General features: G+C 50.7%; 1 protein-coding gene and 1 non-coding gene across 3 annotated transcripts in view; both read left to right on the top strand.

Moving 5' to 3' along the window:
- Positions 1–19670, top strand: part of RCSD1 (RCSD domain containing 1) — a 30113-nt gene extending 10443 nt beyond the window's left edge. The window contains exons 2-7 of one of the 2 annotated variants that reach the window (XM_040056639.2): positions 10850–10957; positions 13329–13418; positions 14665–14736; positions 16035–16229; positions 16590–17301; positions 18125–19670. In XM_040056639.2, coding sequence (XP_039912573.1) covers positions 10850–10957; positions 13329–13418; positions 14665–14736; positions 16035–16229; positions 16590–17288 — 1164 coding nt within the window. In that variant the 3' untranslated portion in view covers positions 17289–17301; positions 18125–19670. The remainder of the gene's footprint in view (positions 1–10849; positions 10958–13328; positions 13419–14664; positions 14737–16034; positions 16230–16589; positions 17302–18124) is intronic. The other variant, XM_040056640.2, reaches the window with a different exon arrangement.
- A 637-nt stretch (positions 19671–20307) lies between these two features.
- Positions 20308–20379, top strand: TRNAP-CGG (transfer RNA proline (anticodon CGG)). Its single transcript has one exon. It is a non-coding gene; the product is annotated as a tRNA-Pro (tRNA).
- The last annotated feature ends 145 nt before the right edge of the window (positions 20380–20524 follow it).

Below are 20524 nucleotides of genomic sequence, written 5' to 3'. Positions count from 1 at the left end.
AGTTCTTTCTTTATTTCTTGAAGCTGTATCATCTTAGATACCTCAGCCTCTGAACAGAGACAACAGTGCACCCCAAGGGGTCGGAGGGAGAACCCTGTGTGGTATGTCTGGGCTTAAAACCCAGTTTGGGTGCGTTTCTGAAGTTGTGCCGCTTCAGGGAAAGGCTGCCACGCTGCCTGTGTGGGCACAGCCTCTCTGCTTTTCCCTCTTTTTCCACTTGTGTGGCTGGGGATGACCGCATCCAGCCACATATCAGCTTTATCCACGATCCTTTTCCTGCTGCTTGAAATTATTTCCACGTTGGCTGCTCGGCCTGTCTGCGAGCAGCTGTGCCGGGCTCGTCGTGAGGCAAGTGCAGACGCAGGGCCCTTCCACAGGAAAGGCGGAGGCTGTTTCTCCTTGAATTGATTGGACTCCTTAATGAAGCTTGAAAGTCTTCCCTGCTCTCTTGGACACCCCGGTCTCCTTGTCTGTAGGCGGCTGGCCTGGCTGGCAATGTAGGTTTTGCCTCTCTGCCTAGTCCTCCCGTTTCTGCCTTGTCACTGTCTGCAGGCAAATGTTGGTATGTATCTTACAAACCAAATAACCCTGACGATCGTGATCTCTTTTTACTCTGTGTCCCACAGCCTCTCCCCCTCAGGTCTCACTGGTACTTAACAGCCTTTCATTTCACCTTCCCACCTCTCCTCCCAACCTCCTGTCTTCTCCCTGCAACAGGAGTCACCTTGTCCTTTCTTGAGTACCTTTTGTGTCTTTCCTCTTGGGCGTTCTGGCTTCTGGGACCAAATCTCATTTTAGTTGCTGGACTAAAATTCTTTCCTGGATGAGTAGTTGAGGGGAATTATCTTGTCGTAGGTCAACTACAGGACTAGTTCAGAATGGAAAGGCTGCAATCCACATCTTGCAGCCACTGCCTGATCCTGTAGTTCACTGGGCACCCTCCTGCTCTACATTAAAATTTAACCGGTGCCTGGGATGCTGCTTCTGCACGAGCCTGGATTTGCCCTGCTTGACCTGTCCCCGGGTCCCTATTACATTCCCCCGTCCCACATCCTCATCTCTTCCCACCCCTCCCTTCCCCATTAGAATACTCTGAGCATGGCAGACGCAAGCAAGCAGGATCAGGCATCTCACAGAAAGCATTTATTACAGAAAAGGAAACAGTGGCACCCATGTTTTGCTGGAGGTTTCTGCGGTCACCTCAGTCACGGATTCCCAGACCACTAAGAACACACACAAAATAATTTATTTAAATGACCGATTTTAGCTGGTTTGCCATCCCCTGCATGGAGAGCCGTGGCTGAATAGCCGGATACCTTTTCCTGCCAGGGGCACAGCAGAGCCAAGAGCTGCCTGTATCTCTGTAGGGTACAGGCTGAGGTTTCACACATGCTGCCCCTGCACAGGCACCCTGCCCGGCAGGGACCAGGTGCCGCAGTTCGCTGCCTCTTTTGGTAATGGTGGTGCTGGATCAAACCCCTCTTGGCAGCCAGATGCAATAAGACACTTGCTCAGGAAGCCTGGGCTCTGTCCTGTTCTCTGAGAGTGTGGGCTTCAAACTCCTGATCTCCCCAGGAGGGGATGGGTTTTCATCCAGGGTTTAGGGCAAGCACTTGCCAGCCTGCTTGTTAAAGCCGTGCCGACAGGTAGCAAAGAATTCAAGGTTTGCTGGAGCAGAGGAGAGCTCACACACCAGCCTGGTCACCTGAGTGCTCTCCTGACGAGATGAAACCCTGTCTTGCCTCAGGACCAGTTCTGGGGTGTAGTCAGCAGTAGCTATACAGGCATTAAAGTGCACAAGCCCATACACTGGCCTCTCAACAGGTAATGCTGCTGAAATTAATCAGCCCATGCTGTGTTGGGACCATGTAGGCACCAGGCAATTGCCAAATATTCTCATTACCAAAAGGGAGACTCAGGATCTCCCTTGTGCCTATCAGAGTGACTCTTGTTGCTTCTGCTAACCTCTCTCCAGACAGAGCTTGGCAAGCACAGGCTGGGCACTCCTGAGAGCTGCGTACCATGGCACAAAGGAAAAAACAACTTGCTTAAAATAATGATTATCTCATTTTAAAATAATGATTATCTCATTTCGTTTTCCTTGTAGTCACTCTCTGAAACAGAAGGTAGATAGTTTATTCGCCACATAGCATTTCCCGATGTCTACAGATGTTTCCTATAATTCTGTTGTGAAGGACACGGCTCCTCTCCTGCGTGTCTGGCTCTGGCTGCTCTCCTCTGCCTGTCTCCTCCTGCCTGGCATTGCCTGGCTCTGCTGACACCACAGCATCCCATTCCAGCCACCACCCAGCGGTCCCCATGGCCCAGCACGCGCAGGGACACGCTCATCGGGACAAATAGACCTGGGTACCTCAAACCACTGAACCATGGAAAACCATCAGGAGTTTCCCCTCTACTTTGAGTAGGCAAGGCTGGGAGTGCACAAACCATTTATTTACAGTGTAGTGGAAGAGTTCAACACAGAGTTTCTTCCTTTGAGAAACATTTGTCCCTTTACTAGTTTCGGGCTACTTGTCGGCTTCTACCCCATTCCCAAATCTTGCTTCGGTGAGCCTTTAAATTTGGCAGATCTGACCCTCTGTAGTTTCCACGTGAGGCATTTCAGAGATTTTCTGGCAGTCTTCTGGATGAGAGCTGCTGAGCTGGAATATCCTCACGTTGCCCTTTGGGCAGTGCTTGACCCCGAGTGCCAAGATGGCAGCACTTCACAAGGGAACTCTCAGAATGAGAAAATCAAGACCAGATCACTGCAAGTCTTGAGAAAAATGTTGCCCTAAAGCAAACTCTTTCCAAACTCAGGGAAGTGTTACATATTTTTCCATATTTTATGTAAAGTGGGATTTTTTTTCTGCCCTTTCTCTTAAAAACAAACAATCCCTGGTAATCCACGTTCCTCATACAATTCTGCCCTGGGTTATAGTCAGAGCTCCTTCCTCCTCATCACCCTCATGATAGCTGTGCAATAGCCTTGCAGTAGAGGTCAGGCACACACTCATCCTAAATTCATTTATCTCTGCTGGGATAAGCGTTGACCTGGGTGCCACTCTGAGAAGGAATGTCATACTTCTGAGTTGTTCTTGTGGCTAACTTACTCAATAGACTCTAAGAGAAAGGCCAGCAGGGATTTACCCTCAGGCAAGAAGCTTGCTCCCCGCTGAAAATGTATCAAAAAGGAGGAGTTCAAGAGAAGACCTGACCTGTTTTCCTGCCACTTGCATTTCAGGAGTTTTAGTTGAATCTTTGTTAGGGCTGCTGTGAGAGCTGCTGTTTGCAGAGGGAACTGAGGAGAGCTGCTAGGGATCTCTGGGTTCTAACAACACTGACTGCCTTGAAGGCAGCACGTGTAAGCAGGACTCCTTACCTCCTCCTCACTGCCTCCAAATCTTCCATGTCCAGTATTTATTTACTTTTTTGACATTTCTCAGTTAACGAGCACTCCCTTGTCTCAAGTAAACCACAATCTACAGCTGTGTAGAGATATGTGTGGCTGCATCAGAGGAGTCTAAAACCCATCTTTGGGGCCAGGAGCTCAGACTGGTCCCAAACTTAATCTGAGGTCCTGTTGTCTTCGCAGTGTATTCAGAAATCTGGAGCCCAAACTCCAGCACAATATAATTCGCAATATAATATATTCACAATATAATATATTCACAATATAATTCACAGATTGCTTTCCCCAAAGCTGCAAGAACGAATCTGTTGCGTGTGACATCAACCAGATGTGGAGGCTTCCTCTGCACTGGCTGAGGCTTCACAATGTAGATAAAGCTTTGTCTTGGACATGCAATGGCTCTGCACAGTTGTGCACGGTGTCATATGGGACATTAAGTCATTTTGTTACAAGTCAAACTAGAAACCTGTTGGCACAACTTTCGAAAAATGCCAGTCCTGGCAAGTGACAGCCAAGGATTCTGCAGAGCGTGCTGGGGTCATCATTATACTCCTCAACAAACCCTCACGCTCCTTCATAACTGGATTTTATGGATAGATATCAGCCTCAGAATTCTTCTTGTATCTTTCAAGTGGAAATCTTACTGTCTTTGCTCAGCTTTCTATTTATTATGCTTCACTGCTGCATCCTAGCAGCGAGGGGCCCATGGCACTCTGAAAACCAGTTGTTCCTTTTTGCTCAGCCATCTGATGGAAGCCTGGGGGAAAAGGATGAGGACTCTGTGCATGCTGCCATTCATAAAGCTCACAAAATTCCCATTGGGATTGTGAAATGGAGGTGTTTACCATCTGATAAAGGCTGATCAAAGAAAACATTGCGGAAAGATAGAAGCAGAGTTGTTGTTGTTGTTATTGTTAGTGTTTAGGATACATTTGAAAGACCTGCAAGATACTCTTGTCTTGTCCTCTCCTGGAAAGTAACTGTGGTAATGCTCTAAATGCTCACGAAGTTCTCAGGGCTAGAGCCCCACCAGAGGAAGGTGCAGACACCTCTGCACAGGGTGCAGACACCTCTGCACAGCTCACAGGGCAGCTTTTGCTCTGGTGGAGCGCAGCGCAGTAAATACCACCCCTGCTGCACAGCAAATGGTAGGAAAGGCAGGTAGGAGCCTTGGCCTCACCTCCCAAGGTGCTACAGGCTAGACTGACACAATGATGGACAGGACTGGCTATGAGGTATCACAGAGCCACAGCTGCAGCCACTTCCAGCTGGGGCTTCTGCCAATAATTAAAATTTACTACAATGAGACAAGGAGCAGCTTCCTTGCCAGATAAGACGCCAAGTGAGTGAATAAATCACATAAATCCCTCCTGAAACAGAGAGCTGGAAGGTCTCCAGTGAGAATGATTTGTGAAGAAGAGTAAAGAGGGAGGTGGGAAGAAGGATGCTTTGCTGGGATGAAGAGGGGTCAGTGTAGGAAGAAGAGTTTTGTTTATTCAGGGCTTACATCTTGAGATGTGTTGCTTCTTGAGCCAGGGGCCCAGCGTGGTGCTGAGCTCCAGTCGGAACAAGCATCGTGAGATTTCCTTCTAGGGATGTAAAACAGGGGCCAAGGGCAGTGTGAGCCCACCCACTTCCTGGGCAATCTGTGTGCAGGCTGTGTTTGTGCTGTTGTGGGTCACTGCGAGAACAGGCAGGCTCAGCTTGTGGGTGGCGGCATCTCCTGCTTTGTGCTGCCCGATTCCTCAGGCTGTGATTCAGGTGCTTTCCCACCCTCTCGTCTTTCAGTTTGCTCTTTTGGGGCAGTTTGTGTTTTAAATATACCCTGCTTATGTGCCTCTCCCTGCTCAGTGCAAACAATGTTCCCCTTTCAGTGCGATCCCGATGCCACTGATGTGCTCGCATGGGTACAGATAAAGTTCAAATCGGTTCAGGTTATGTTGGCAGGAGGGTGCAAGCTGGGATTCGTCTAAATGTCACATGCAGAGAGATTACTGTGAATGAAACTAAAAACTACATATAAGAGAGGTTTTTCCATTCAGCAGCATGGGTCCAATCCTAATTAAAAACTATTCTTGAGCTTTTTTAGTTGATTTAAAGAGGAGCTCCTTATGAGCTGCCCATCTAATCTTATCTGCACTTAAAAAAAATGCAAGAGCTGAAATAACTGAGATGCATTTGTGGTGCGCTTTCCAGAGCAGAAGTTCGTGTCCTCTGCAGATAAACAGGAAGCGTACCTTAGATCGTGCCCTGTGTGGCTTCACTTCATTCAGTGACCTTTTGCCTCCAGCTGCCCTCTGTGGTTGAATAAAAGATGGGACAGGGAGAAGGGACTGGCCCTTGCCGATGGAAATCGTTACCCCTGTACTGTCATTGCTTCTCCATTGCTTGGTCTGAGATGTGCAGGACATCTCCAGCTCATCAAACCCCAGCTCTGCAGGGGAGCCTTTTTGGGGAAGAGGAGGAGCAGACATTCAGCCCTCCAGCTCCTGGGGAGCCCTGAAAGGAGCCGGATTCCCTGGTGCAGCTTGCGGTGTCATTCCCCAAATGCCGCTTTCTGTGTCGGAGTCGGGCGCTTGAGAGCTTGAGAACAGCTCCTTTCAGCCAAGCCGGTTGCAAATGAGTTCAGTCGGGCAGAGGAGCAGCACCTCGATCAGATCAAGGCTGTATTGTGCCCTGCAGGCTGGGAGAGTTAGCTCAGTTTGGTATAAGCTTTCCTGTGCAGACAAGGGCTGCGGCTGGCTGGCTCCTCAAATGCTGCAGATACCTCACTGAAAAATGAGAAGGGTCAGTCCTGGGGAGGCTCTGTGCAGGATGTTTTTCCTTCAGAGAGCTGAGCCAGGCAGGGAAGCAGGGGTCTGCAGGAGCCTCAGTTCCCTCCTGAAATCCAGCGCCTTGATCGGGATTGGTGCTTTGATCCCAGCGAAACCACAACTTCCCAGTTGCTGGCCTCTGGGCAGAGCATGATGATGGTTTGTTTTGACTTCAGGAGTTTCCTCCCCACGGATGCATCCCCATCCCTTCCTTAGCTGAGCAGGTCCTACAGGTGTAGAGCTTGACCTCTGCCATGCAGCAGAGAGAACGTGCTTCCGCTTGTGGCTCTGTTATTTGACGCAGAACTGCTGGGGCTGGCTGACACGGTATTTATGGATGTTTTATGGCAACTTCTTACCAGTGACATGCTCCCTGTGGTGGCTCACAGGTCATGGCCTGGACTTGGCTGTGCCTCAGGTGGGTGGCAACACGCTGCAGGGTGAGACGCCAGTGCCACAGACCAGACCAGCCTTTACCAGCAGGCATGCAAAAATAGGATTTTTCTCTCTCATCAGCCCAGGAGAACACATAGGGATGTCGTTTCCTCAGGCTCTGGCTGGAGCAGTTAAAGGGAAGTCCTCCCCTCTGTGCTTTAGGCTGCCCCTGCCCCCTCTCCATCCCTTTCCACTACAGCAGGGCGAGCACGTGTTGGGCCGTGCTGTGAACTCCAAGGCTGAAATGACCCGGGTTAAAAATAACCCTGTAAAGAGTTAAGGGGTGTATTTTAAGCCCAGATCATTTCAGTGATCCAGTTTACAGCACAGCCTCACAGACTCACATGGGTGCAGGGGAGGGGGGAAGGGGGAAAGGAAAGGTCAGGGGAGAACGAGTGGTTGGAAACACAAGCTGTCTGAAACCAAGGCCTTATGAAACTGTGCCCCAAAAACACTGACACTCTCTTGTTTTCCTCTAGCATACCGACAACTCCCTTCTCATGGTGCAGCACTGGGTGCTGAATATCACCCTTTCTGGATCTGAAATCAAGACATTAGCCCTGAGCCTTGGATGCCTTATTGTATCTGCCTCTGAGACATTATATCTGTCATGGTTTTTGCCGTATTTGCTGTTGCTGAGGTAGACGGTGTGTGCAGCAATCCTAGAAAAGATCCCCATGAGAGTCACAGGGGAGCTTTGCAGCGCTTGTGTGAGCACAGGATCTGGCATGACGGACTGGCGTGAGAACAGGCTGCAGGGAATCATTCCTGTGAAGTTTTTTTGAAACAAAGGAGGGACATGGAGATCAGGGACTGGCCTCAAAACTATGTCTCGATGCAGCTGCATGAGAATTGGGCTGATAGTTGCACAGGACCAGTACCAAAAATTGTGCAACCATCACCGATTTCATAGCTGCTGAGCACTCCAGCCTTGCAAGATGCTGTGGAGGTGTTGCTTCTCAGCTAAAAGGTGACCCATCTGGCCAAAATGTCCCCCCTGCAAAAGCAGGCAACTCAGAAGATTTGTAGGGGACGGAAGGAGATCAGGGACGTACAGACCCCTGCTGTTATTCAGCTGGTATTTAGCCAAAACGCTCCACTGTATGACAGCCAGTAGAACTTTCCTCTTTTCAGCAGTCAAATCAGGTACATGATGGGACATTTCTGTGGGGATCTAGTGGAGCAGGTCATGTCTGTGGGGATCCAACAGACGCAGGCAGCCTGTGGGAGGAGCAGGATCTGTGCCAAAAGCAGTGGCCTGCCTTCACACAATCTGCAGAGTCAGGGGTTGGGGGGCAGTTTTGCTCTCGCAATAGAGGCAAGGGCTCTGATGCGTGAGGAAGGAGAGGTTTTGGAGGCTCAAACTGGCACATTTGTACTTCAGACACAGATAAAAGCAGAACTTTCTTCTCCAGTGCTGCTAACAGGGGCCAGGCTCTGTTTTAAAAGCAGATGAAGAAACATGGTTTTGAAAACTGTTCTCAAATATACTCAATTTTGTATGCTTACTTGGAAGAGAAAAGCGAAAGAAACTCCTCACAGAGAACTTGGTAGTTGCACTTCCTTTTTTTGCAGACAGTGCCATGCTTACATTGATGGGACAATTCAATTCCTGTTTACAGCTCTGTCTGACATTTTTTTCAGAATATACGATGCTTAGACACTTATTTTTATGGAACAGTAAAAGACCTCAGAGTAGCAGTCACCAAATTACTGATGGACTAAGCCTTTAACCTTAGCTCAATGGTTTTAGCCCATGCAGACTGACTGAAAATGAAAAGAATCAGCAGTTGGCTGTAAAAAGCACAAAAATCGTGTCTGAGTAATTTCACCATTATTGGGGAAAAAAAAAAAAAAAGAGACAGAGAGAAAAGGAACAGAGCCGCTTCTCATCACCATTTAGAAAAGTAGTGGTGGGTTATTTTGCCACGGTGGGAAACGTGACCAGGAATAGCAAAGATTGCATAATTAATATTGTGGGGCAGGAGAGAAGCAGATGTCTTAGTCTTAGGTGTGGAAGAGGATGAGGGCTGGTACACGCTCTGGGTTCAAAGGGATTAAATGAGGCTTCCTACCTTCCTCACAGGGTTGGGAAGGAGGAGGCAGACTGCCAGCCCAGCTCCTGGAAGTCAGAGGAATGGTGTTCTCTCCTTGCAGTGCAAGGAAGGGAACTTTTTGCACCCAAATACAGCGCTTTCCCTTGACCAGAAGACACAGAGGCCGGCACATCAACTGGGGGCAGAAAAAAAAGTTGTGAAAAAGCTGGATACAGCACGGCGGTGTAAGAAGGGATCTGAGTAAGGATCCTTTCCCCTTCTTTATTTTCCGTAATGGGAGAGTCTGCAGCTGGCAGATTCTGGAGGACACAGCCCCGTGGGCTAGTGGTGCTAATCTTAGAATGGCATGTGCAGTGCTTCCTGCGCCCCGGCCCCGCGCCCCGCGCCCGCAGGAGCCGCCAGCGCAGGACACCCATGGAAGCGTGCCGGCCTCCCAGCTCGGATCAAAGAAAGGCAGCTGTGTTCTCAGACTGAAATTAAAAAGAAAAAGAAAGAAAGGAAAAATTCACCCCGAAAACAAGAGGTCAGAGAGGCCAAGAGGAAGTTCAGCGTCTCTTCTGGGTAAAGGCAGAGGGCTGTCAGAGAAGCTCTTGGAGAAAAATGGACTATGAGGGAGGCAGCCTTTCTGCCACAGACAGCGCGCTTGCAGCTGCTTCGTTTCAACTGATTCCTGGCTTCAGGTGTCCATTCTGCCATGCCCGGGTGTGCTGGGGGCTGGTATGATGAGCCAGCCTCCCAGTCCATCCTGCATTCTCCAGGTTCATTCTTCGCTCCTTCCTCTTTCCAGCCTGCCCTCCCTTCACAGCAGGGAGACGCAGCCTGCATCTTGCGACCGGCGTCCCTCCCCACTTAGCCCAGCCATCGTTTTTCATGTGCAGCAGGTTGCCCTGCTGATCTGCTTACCTCACTCCTTCTTCCATTCCATTACCTGCCACTTTCCCTGCCTGTAATTACTCCAATGGAAGGTGAAGAGATGAGGGGAAGGTGCGTGAAGGTCACCGGGACGAGACAGCTTGATATGACTTCCTTGGATTCAGGAAAGCTATTCCAAAGTGTATGGGAAATTTAACAGGGAATGGCAGACACGTTCAGGGGCTTGTGGGCCTGGGAAGAAAAGAAGATAACATTTATTGGGAGCATTTATTTACAGCTTTCTGAGAAAAGGAAAGGCCTTTTTCCACGGTGCAGACAAAAACGGAGAAGCAGAAAGGGCATTGAGGCAGTGGGGTGAGAAGTGTGGTGGTGCTACAGGGAGCTGTGGGGTGTGAGGCTCCTTACGGTTGGTTCGTACCCTGGTTTCTTCACCTCTAACAAAATCAGGATTGTTATTCCTGGTTGGAATGACAATTGTTGGTTAGTAATTCTCAGTTCCTCCGGTTTGGCTTCCCCGGCATCACCTACTGGAGGTGAAGAACAAAGGTTTCCTTTCATCAGCTTTGATTTCAAGGCTTTCTACTCGCCCTGCTCAATAGTCACACAGCAAAGAAAACCAGGTAAATGTGGGATGACGCCAGGGCAGTGTCATGTGGGAAGAGCTGCATCATCCAGACTCCAGCACAAACCTTCTGCTTCTCAGCCTGCTGTGGACCCAGGGGAGTGGAAGCTTCTCTCAGCACTGGTATTTCCTCCTTCCCCCCCTGCACCCGCCTCAGTATGTCACTGAGAAAAAAAAGCAGAACGGCAAGGGACACATCTCCAAGCAGATGTTGGCTTGCTGTGAGGACTGGGAATGGCTTCTCACAGCAGAACCACTGGAAAAGCAAAGCTGATGGTGACCAGGGCAGTAACAAGGGTATGAGAGGGCTGAGGGTGTGTATGGGAATGTACATTACTGCCTGCTCCATCTGCCCACTGCAAGTGGAACAGACACTTGGCTTGAGACACCTGGTTTGCTTCCATTGAAAAGGGGAGTGTAGGCTCTTCAGCTGGAGCTGAAAGGCTCTGCATGAAGTACTGATTTTCTGGGCTATTTGCGAATGCTGCTAAATCCTGTCTTCCAAAACTTCTTGCTCTCAGGCTGGCTGATTGATGCCAGATGTGAGAATCTTCTGCTTACTCTTGAACTTTGTAACGCATACACAGGCTTGCTTTTCCCAACCTTCACTCACAACTTCTTGTTCCTGGTTTGTCAGAACAGGCCAGCAGAGACCAACTCAGAGGTGGACAAGTCAGCATCACCCTCAGTGGCTCAGCTAGCAGGGAAGTTCAAAGAGCAAGCAGCCAATGTCCCTGGAAAAGAGGTAAGGTGCTCTGCAGCCACCAGCAGGAAATCGAGTGGGAAGTTAATCACTTGTCTCTCCCAGCTGGAACATCAGTGATCTGGGCATGAATCCACCTTGATTTTGGATCTGCACAGAGGATTCATCTCCTCGTGCAGTGCAGGCTGTGGCTGTATCTTCCCTGTGTTGCTGAGTGGTGGATGAGTGTTTTGGGACAGACACTAACCAAGACAGCACAGATTGACCCAACAGCAGCAGACAGCGGTGCATGCATGTCCTCGTTGGGCTGGCTTTTGTGGGCAGACAGCAGCAATGAATAACGAAATAGCCGATATTAGTGGGAAAAGAAACAAACAACAGATGATGCAGCGTAGGAGCCAGTGGCAGGTCATCAGCACCTCGTTCGCAAAAAGGAGGTTTCTTCCAGGTTATTATTTCTGTGTAGGTCTCAGAGAAAGCTGCCTCTTTACTCACCTTCATTGCCTTTTCCCAATAGTATTTCAGATTCTGTGCCTATCTCTATCACGCTGAAACTTTATTTTAATGAAATCCCACAAGCACTGCCTCACTCGCTGACTTCCTCCAGCTAAACAAAACACTAGAATACCTCTCTTAGGAAGAAAGGAAATCAGGGTTATTTGTGAAAGGAGGTTGACATTTTCAGAGAGCCTCCTGTATCATTATGCCTTTTTCTTTTAGAAGCATGTTTGCCGGTGGCCCTTTTCAGGCACCTTTTGAAACTGAACTGCTCCCTTCTGCCACTCAGATCTTGATCCCAGCCTGGCCTAAGGGTATCCTCCCTGTCACCCCTCCTGTCCTTGGCTGGATGCAATGGTGACCTCTGCCCTGCAGGGCTGGCATGCCATCATCTATCAGAGGTCAGCACTCCCAGGATGGGAATAGCCAATCTTTTCCCAAGCACTGTTTTTTCCCTCTCCAGTCGCCAGCACACCACTCCATCCATCCCCTTACAGTAATTTCCTCTTTTGAAGGTACGGGATTTAATTGCACTAAGTCTCTCAACCTTCAGAAGGCAGAAAGTTCCCAGACCTCTGTTGTGTTATCTGCAGACCTCTGCTGCTCCCAAGCCAGGGCAGCATGGAAGGGCCTCACAGTGCAAGGAAACTAATTTTCTCCAGAGACAGAGGAGGACAAAGTTTCCTGTCTTTTCTCTCCAAGCCATCTGTCACTTCCCCACCAGCTTTCTCAGGCTGGCTTCAGATTAACGGCCCGAGGGACAGTCTTTAACCCTTGCTTGGCCCACGCCAGCAGAGGGGAATCCTGTCAACCAGGGAGCCTCTGACACATCCACTGTGGCACAGCGCAGCATTTCATGGTTGCAGAGCGGTGGGGTTTCCAAAAGACACATTATTGCCTCCTGGCATGACACAAGGGTCAGGGCAGGGCTGCCCTGGGCTGCTTAGAGATGCAGCAGCTCCAGAATTTAAGTGACATCAGGTCCACAGGTCCTCCAAGACAGCCAGCTGTACCGAGGGCTGAGATGCCGTAATCCAACTTTTCACATGCCAGCCTGTGAGAAGGTAATGACATTATCCAAACACTTTACTGTGGATGTTAACCAAGATTCCAAATATTAGCCAGTTACTTTGGATTATTTTTTTAACACATGAAAAGTGTGTTAACAGCTTGACAGAGGACTACAAATCTGGCATAAAAATAGAGACAGCTTGGCTTCAAGACCAGAAAAATACGTATGTGCTATGCCTCCCTTCCTTCCTAGTGAGCTCTCCCCTAGTTCTGAGAGTCCAAGGACATTCAGAAGCAACCAGTGTCCCTGCCATTAAGTTGCCTTGTTCCTTCTCCTCTGGAGAATCTGTCTCTTAGTCAAATTTAAGATTGCTGCTGTGGTCTTGTCCCTGTGCACTGCTTTCCTTCGTTCAAGAGAAACAAATGGGGCTGAAATTTTGAAAAAAAAAATCAGAATTCCCCTTTTTGCCCGGAAAATATATGAGACATAAAGTAGGAAATCGTGAACCAGGTGGGCAGCTTAGACTCACTGAAAGGAAATGCTGGTAATGACAGGAAAGAGAACAGTAACAACCTCTCCAGTGGGAAGGGATTTCCAGCAGGATGCTTTGCAGACAAAGTTTCTGGGAAGGCTTCTCCACCCTCCACAGCTTAGAAGAGTGTCTGTTGCACAGAGAAAAAGATACAAACCGCTCTTCCCACACTAAGACTGGGCTCTAGACGCCGCAAGCACAGCCACGTGCTAGTACCAACTTTTGCTGCCTTTGGATGACTCATTTGGGCAGGCTGAGCCCTGCCTCCCCAGCAGGTCACTCACACAGCATGCCCTTTGGTGCTTGAATTTCACTTCCTTTTTAAGAAACCTGATTTCCCTGCTGCTGAGTTGGTTGTTTTCTTCTCTTAGGTACCACCACATAAGCCAACTCGGAGGAAACCACCCTGCTCCCTTCCCTTGTATCCCCACAAAACTGAGACAAGTGACAATGATGAGCAAGTGAGTATCAATTTAACAGGGGGACAAGGTCTTTCCTCTCTGCAACCTGTTCTCTCCTGAGACACGAGTTTGGAGGTGGCAGAGAGGTCAGGCTGTGCAGCCAAAGCCATCAATCACGCAGCAGCAAACCTGCCCCTGCTGTCACACGTGCACTGACCCAGAGTCAGCTCCACGCTGTTCCCTGCTCCTGCAGCAGGGATGCACAGCCCATCTCCACTGCTTCTGTTTTCACCCTCGGGACGCTGGTGGATCCATCCAGTTACCACTGTTCAGGAACCACTGGTATTCATTAGATTTGAACAGGGAGCACCCATGCAGCTTGCTGAACATAATGGGGTAATAGTTCTGCTCATGAGATTTTTCCATGCTCAGGAAAAGGGAATAATCAATCCAGAGTGAAGAGAGGGTTTGTTGGCAATACCCACAGGATATTTCTTTAGGACCTTTGAATGAGCAGGTCCCAGTAAGCTGGCTGCTACTTACAAAATTTTACACTCAGGCTCTCTTGGGTCCCTTCTGTATTTCAGGGTATGAGGTCTACCCACCAAATTTCACGTCACCTGCCCTTAACAAGCAGGTAGCTCTTTGTCCTTCTTATCTGTGAGCTACAGGCTCTTGCTGCCTCCATGCCAAAGGAACATTAAGTTTCAAAATGTTAGATTCCTTCCTTTTCTGGAAAAAGCAATATGCCCCTTCTCAAAGCAATGCACTTTCTTTCTCAGACTGCTTCCAGCATTTTCATAGCTCTACCTTTCCTGCCATTTAGGCCTTTCCTGCTTATACTAATTGGATATCCTTTAGTTTGGTTACTCAAGTGGTGGCAGAAAGTCTTTCCCCGTTAGAGAAAGTTCACAATACTTGCCAACATTGAGGCTTTAAAAGGTAGAATTTTAATCTGCCTGGTCCTGAAATAATACCAGGGGAAACTCTGCCACAGGCTATATACCTTGTTGAGGGCAATGTAGGAGCAGAGCCATCATGCATCACCTAATTCAGACACTTCAGACGGCAGCCTTTTTTCCCCGGAGGAGGGGTACATGTACCTAGCCCCAGGATAGCTAGATGACAACAGGAGAAAGGGATCAGGAATGAAGAAAAAGAAACTTTTGTGTGGAAACACTATATGAAGCTTCATTTGCTTCCCTATCAGCAGTTGCTTATCTCTTCCAAGTGTTCTGCCTTTATTGTATTTACTCTTTTTCACCTCCTGCACTGTGACATTCTCCTGTTTCATTTTATTTTGCAGAAGCGGTCGCCAAATGCTTGCCCCGTTCCCAAGGTCAAGGTGAAAAGCTCACCCATGATTGAAAAGCTGCAGGTAAGTCCTGGCAGAAGCCACGTGGCTTCCCCGGCAAATTTAAGCTCTTGGCATTGGTCACAGCTACTTCCCTTGCAGAGCAGCCAGAGGGGAAGGGGATGCAGGAGCCAGGGGTGACAGCCAGGTGAACAGGGCAGAGGCCTCACTGGGGGGAACCCACTGGGATTCTGAGGAAGAGGAAGGCAGAGCGGTCTGATAATGGTAACAGGCACCAGAAGCAGTCCAGTGATCCCCAGGTGTTTCCATAAGCGTGGATCAGGACCATTTGGACCTGTGGAGTAAGTGGCCAGGCATGGCAGCAGCAGTGCTCGAGCAGGGAGCAGGGGCAGGAGCCCAGGTTTAAGTGCAGCTTTTGAGAGAAAGTCAGGGAGAACTCTGGCTGAGACTTCCCCCAGCTCTTTCCTGACAGCATGGTCCCTCACACTGTGTCTCCTGAGCTCCACAGGGGAGCTGGCCTCGAGCACAGGCAGTGACAATCCTGGCAGTGGGGTGTGTGCTCCGGGCTCTGGCTGTCCCGTGTGTGTGCTTGGAGGCTCCGCACTGCACTTCCCTCATCTGGATTCCCGCAGATACACACAAACACACCCAGCACTTCCTGCCCTTTTTATGTGTCTGTGGTGCCTGATGTGCGCTGCTGGGGGCAGCTCAGCCCTCGATGGCCTGAAAACAGAGTGCCCTGCCCCTGCCAGCCACCTGTCCTGGCAGCACGTGTCATTCCAGAGCCTCCTGGCCACCCTGCCACAACCTGAGCCTATTCATAGCACTGTCCCTCCCGATGCACCCAAGGACATTTGCCTGGGAGAGATTCTCAGTGAGAGGCCAGCAGGAAATATTTTGCCACAGTTAATCACAAGCTTGCTGCTTTCCATGGTCTTCTCAGAACGGCACAAGTCATTCTGCAAGACCTGCAGATCAGGCTGGAAGATGCGAGCTCCAGTTGGGCACACGTGGGAGGGTTTAAATCTTGAACCACTGCCGGCTCTACATTCAGATTTTCTGCCAGCTCAGCCACTGCAGACCGCGGTGGCTTGGCTGGGTCACTGGAAAATCCCAAAAGGCCTCAGGATGACAAAAGAACATGTCCAGAGTTCCAGCTGCCAGGGAAAGACAAATGTCCAGCCATAACTTCTCTGCCCGGGCTTGTTTGTTGACAGTGTCACCAGGAGAAACCCGCAGCCAGGAGGTGTGTGGCTTGTGACAGCTGAGAGATGTGGCGGGGCAGGGGTTCCCCTGTGTGGTTATCCTGAGTAGCACACGCTGCCCTCACACGTGCCCCTCATGGGGGATTTTCGTTGCAGGCCAATCTGGCTTTCGCTCCAGCTGCTCTGCTGCCGGGAGCGTCTCCCAAAAGCCCTGGGCTGAAGGTCCTGGTTTCTCCGTTCAGCACGCCTCCCTCAACGCCCACCAGCCCAGGGACTCAGTCCCAGCCCAGCGAGACGCCGGTCAGCTTTGATCAGCCCCCAGAAGGCACCCAGCTGCAGTTCTACAACAAGGTAGGATACGCCTGCTGGGAACTCTCCATTCCGCAAGGCTTGCTTATTGCTTGGGGATGAAGAGGAAGAGGAGGCTGAGCCCTCAGGCCTGCTGTTAGAGTGCTGTGAGCAGCTGGTGCCACATGCCAGCGAACGTCTCCAGTGGCTGAGGCTCAGTTTAGGGAGCCACACAGGGCACGGCGTCACCAGAGCGCCGGGCATAAACTGTGGAGCTATAACCTGCATTCACCATCACCAGCTGGAGTACAGCCTCCTTCCTCAAAGGCTGCTACATCCGGGGGTGTTTTCCTCTGCTGTGCTTTCCTGCTTTCCATTACCACTCCCCTGACTGCTTCGATGTCTGCTCTTCCTGCCTCCCAGGTGCGGACGCGAGGATCCATAAAGCGCAGGCCTCCCTCCCGGAGGTTCCGGAGATCTCTGTCCGAGTACGGAGACGGGGAAGATTTAGGGGTCAACTTGTCCTCCCCAGAAAATGGTGCCAGGGAAGATGAGGTCTTTGGGCCCAACGGCAAGACAGAGGAGGTGGAAACAGGGAGCAGAGAGCAGAAGAAACAGGCAGGGTCTGACCAGAAGCCAGCATCGAGCACGGGATCCAGCAGATCAGAGGATGAAGAAGAAGGGAGCAAAGAGCAGAAGCAACAGGCAGAGTCTGATGAGAAGCCCCCATCAAGGAGAGCATCCAGTCGATCAGAAGATGGGGAAAAAGGGGGAAAACAGGCAGAGGAAATTACTCCATGCAAGAATAACACAGGGAATACAAAGGAGGAGGAAGTGTGTCATGATGCCCCAGGAGAGGAGAACTCTCCTCAGCCTCCCTCTGGAAACAACGAGACGTGTGACAGTCCCCAGGGAGAAGAGCGGCAAAGCGCTGCCTGTGAACAAGGAAAGGGGGACAAGGAGAAGGAGGGAGCTGAAGCTGAAACAAAGGAGAGCAGTGAGAGCACAGACGCACAGAGAACATCAGACACTGAAGAAGCAGCACTGGCACAGGATGCAGGGGGATTAGGGACTGCCAGTGAGCCTTCAGTGTCAGTCACGCAGGACCAGGGCACAGCGTAGCTGTGACACACAGGTAAGATGGGCCAGCGTGGTGGTGGCTCCTCAGGCACCTGAGGGTTTTGCTGTTAGCAAAAAAGGCAACTCTGACAGAACACAACAGCAGTTTTGCTGCTCCCCACATGTCAAAAGCCTCAGATCTCAGGCCTGCAGAGACTGTGAGGCAGGGTACTCAAAACAACCAGCCCTCCTGGGTGATGTTACAGAGAGGATGGAAAAGAGGCAATTCTGGATACAGTATAACAGAGAGGCTCTGCTCACCAGGCACCCTCCTGCATTGCTGTTTTGAAAGCAATCTGAAAGTACTTGCAGTAAAAAGCACATTTCCCCAGCAGTAACCATGTATGCACTACATCAATACGACTCCTTACATATAAATATTTATATGTGTGCACACGTTGCATGTGTACATGTGTACATAAATATATTCCCTATGTGTTTAGCTTGTCAGCTTTGCCAGCAAACCCAGGGCACAGGAGTTTCATGGTCAGCTCTGAAAGTGTGCAAGCGTGGGCCTTTGCCACTGAAATAAAAGAGGATTTCTGCTGCCTGAAGCAGGCCTTGTTCCATGCACCTTCTTGTGTGTTCTGTAACCACTGATAACATAGCCAGAGAAGCCTGAGGACGTGTCTCATCTCACCTCAACCACCTCCTCTTCAAATGCTTCCTTGGTTTGGCAAGGAGCAGCTGGAGGAAGGATTCTGGTGCTCAGGCTGCAGCTCACCTTTGCCCCCTAGCACAGAAACCTCCAAAGTAGCCCCAGGACTTCCCAGCACTGTCTTTGCTTAGAGCCATGATGGTTTTTCATTATTTCCTTACTTATTTTCCCCTCTCAAAAGGACACACCCAATCAGGGCAGAGGAGACCTAACACGTGGATGGGAGCCATCTAACCCAATCGAGATGGAAGCTGCTGGAAAACCTTCAGTGGCAGGAGAGGAGCAGAATGCAGAAATCCCCTGCGGTCCAGACTCATCACAGAGCTGAGTGGACACTTGCTGGCTCCCTGCTTTGCACCATCATATTTTGGGATGGCTGGAACAAGAGACTGTTTTGCAATCTCTTCAGCGTTCAAAGCTCAGGTGATGGCTGGCATTCCTTGGTGATATTTGGGGACTGAGAGACCTGATACCAGCCGTCCTGGAGCCAACCGCCACCACCACTCGTGGTCCTTCTGCTTCTTCATCCTGCTCCAAAATGTCATTTTCTTCTCCCCTGCATTGGTCTTAGATGAAGTTCATCAGTTATGTACATACATACACGTATGGTGCCTTTTTGGTCGCTTCTTTTAAAGTACTTTGGGTTCTAAAACTTCACTAAATAATGTTTTAACAATAGGAAACAGTATGTTTTCTCCATATGTGCTGTATGGCAAACGATGTCCCCCCTGAACACGGGGAAAACTCCTAGAAGATTGATCATAAAAATATATAAATACAAAATATAAAAGGAAAATCCCTATGAAGTGGGGCTGATCTGTGAAACAGCCACCTGTGGTAGGCTAGTAGGTCCTGTGTGCTTCAGCTTTGGGGTGCTTTTAGTGTGGTGGAAAGTGACAATCAGCAGACGGTATGCAAAGAAAAGATGTGCTGAGTAGGTCAGCAGGGCAAGTTCTCTTATCTGGCTCCGGGCTGCAGTCCAGATTTAGAAGGGCTGCTTGCCCATCAGTCTTTCTCACTTCCGGACCATATCCAGTCTGTGTTGAAACTTCTGCTGTTTGGCCACCAAGAGCCACTCAGTATAGAAAGCATCCCAGCTTCCTGGAAACAGCCAATTAATTTTGTGCAGGTCAAAGAAGTCCTAGCTGGCTGAGTTTCCAGTGGAGTTGCCTGGCTGAATTGGTGAAGCTCAGGCAGCCAGTCCCTCCTCAGTACTGTACGGGATTTGCATTCACTCTTGGGCTACTAAAAGTCATGGGCTAGCAGTCACTACGATTTGAATCTGGGCAGTATTTGAGGGAATGTCAGAATGTCAGACCCTCACTTGACCAGTTTCCTGACAGCAGTACCTGAAGCTGAACAAAATGTCCATCCTGTGACGTGGACTGAGGTCACGCTTACTGAGAGCCAGCAGCGGCTTGCCCTCCTGAATTATCATGGGCTTGTTGGCAAACACGACCTCCACACCCTTCTGAGCCGTGCCGTGGAGCATTGTTGCCCTTGAATCCCTTTTAATCTGCTTGCTCTAGCTCGTATTCCAGGGCAGGCTGCAATCCTTGGCTGCCCCGTTTCTTCTCTCGGCAGGGATGTGAGCGGTTGTGCCTTACTGTACATGCAGATATATGCGTGCCTGTGTAGAGAACGTGTATGTGTGTCCCGAGCGCGGGAATGGAAATCCGGGGGAGAAACAGAATAAATAAACGGTGGAATAAAACCAAAGCGAAACGAAAATCTGTGCGTTTTGTTGTTTTGTTTCCTCCTGGAGGGATGGAAGAAGCCCGAGGAAGAGCGGACAGAGGGGGGACCCCGTGCCACCCCCTCCCCGCACCGCCAGGGGGCGCAGCGCACGGCGCGGCCCGGGACGAACCAAAGCCGGGGGCGGTGCGGGGGGGTGGCGCGGGGTGTCCCATTCCTCTCCATCCCCAGGGAACGAGCTCGCCCGGCTTCCAGCGCCACCGCTGTGGGAGGGAAATGGGAGTGGAAGTGGGAATGGGAAGGCTGGGTTGTTGCTGCGGCCCTCGGATGAGCGCGGGAGCGGGATCAGCGCGGGGGAATGCAGCGAAGCGCCGCGGGGACCGTTGCTCCCCCCGCGGGGACGCGGAGCCGTCGCTAACGAGCGGAGCCGTAGGGCCGGGGGAAGGGCGATGCCAGGGATTACCCCGGGGGAGGAGACGGAGGGAGCTAGCTGGGAGAAATGGCCGTGGCCGCCGCGGTTCGGGGGAGCAGCGGTGTGTTCCCGAGCGCCGGGCAAAGCCGCTGGTGGGGGTCGGCGAGGACAGACCCACACAAACATCGAGGTAGCGGTCGGGTCGGGACGAGGCCGGACGACGTTGAACTGCGGAGCTGGGAAAGCACCTACAGAGCGGCTCGTTGGTCTAGGGGTATGATTCTCGCTTCGGGTGCGAGAGGTCCCGGGTTCAAATCCCGGACGAGCCCGCTGGAAAAGGGGTGCGGAAGCGCCTCGTATTTTGCCGCCGCGGAGCCCCTCTGCCCTTTTGCGTCTGAAGCTCGTCCGCAGCGGGACCGGGGCGCGGGGACGGCGCCGCAGCCGGCACGGAGTGCCGAGGTTCAGCCGCTGGAC

The sequence above is a fragment of the Hirundo rustica genome, chromosome 2, assembly GCF_015227805.2.
Source record: "Hirundo rustica isolate bHirRus1 chromosome 2, bHirRus1.pri.v3, whole genome shotgun sequence".
NCBI lineage: Eukaryota > Metazoa > Chordata > Aves > Passeriformes > Hirundinidae > Hirundo > Hirundo rustica.
This window is presented reverse-complemented; position numbering and strand designations above follow the sequence as displayed.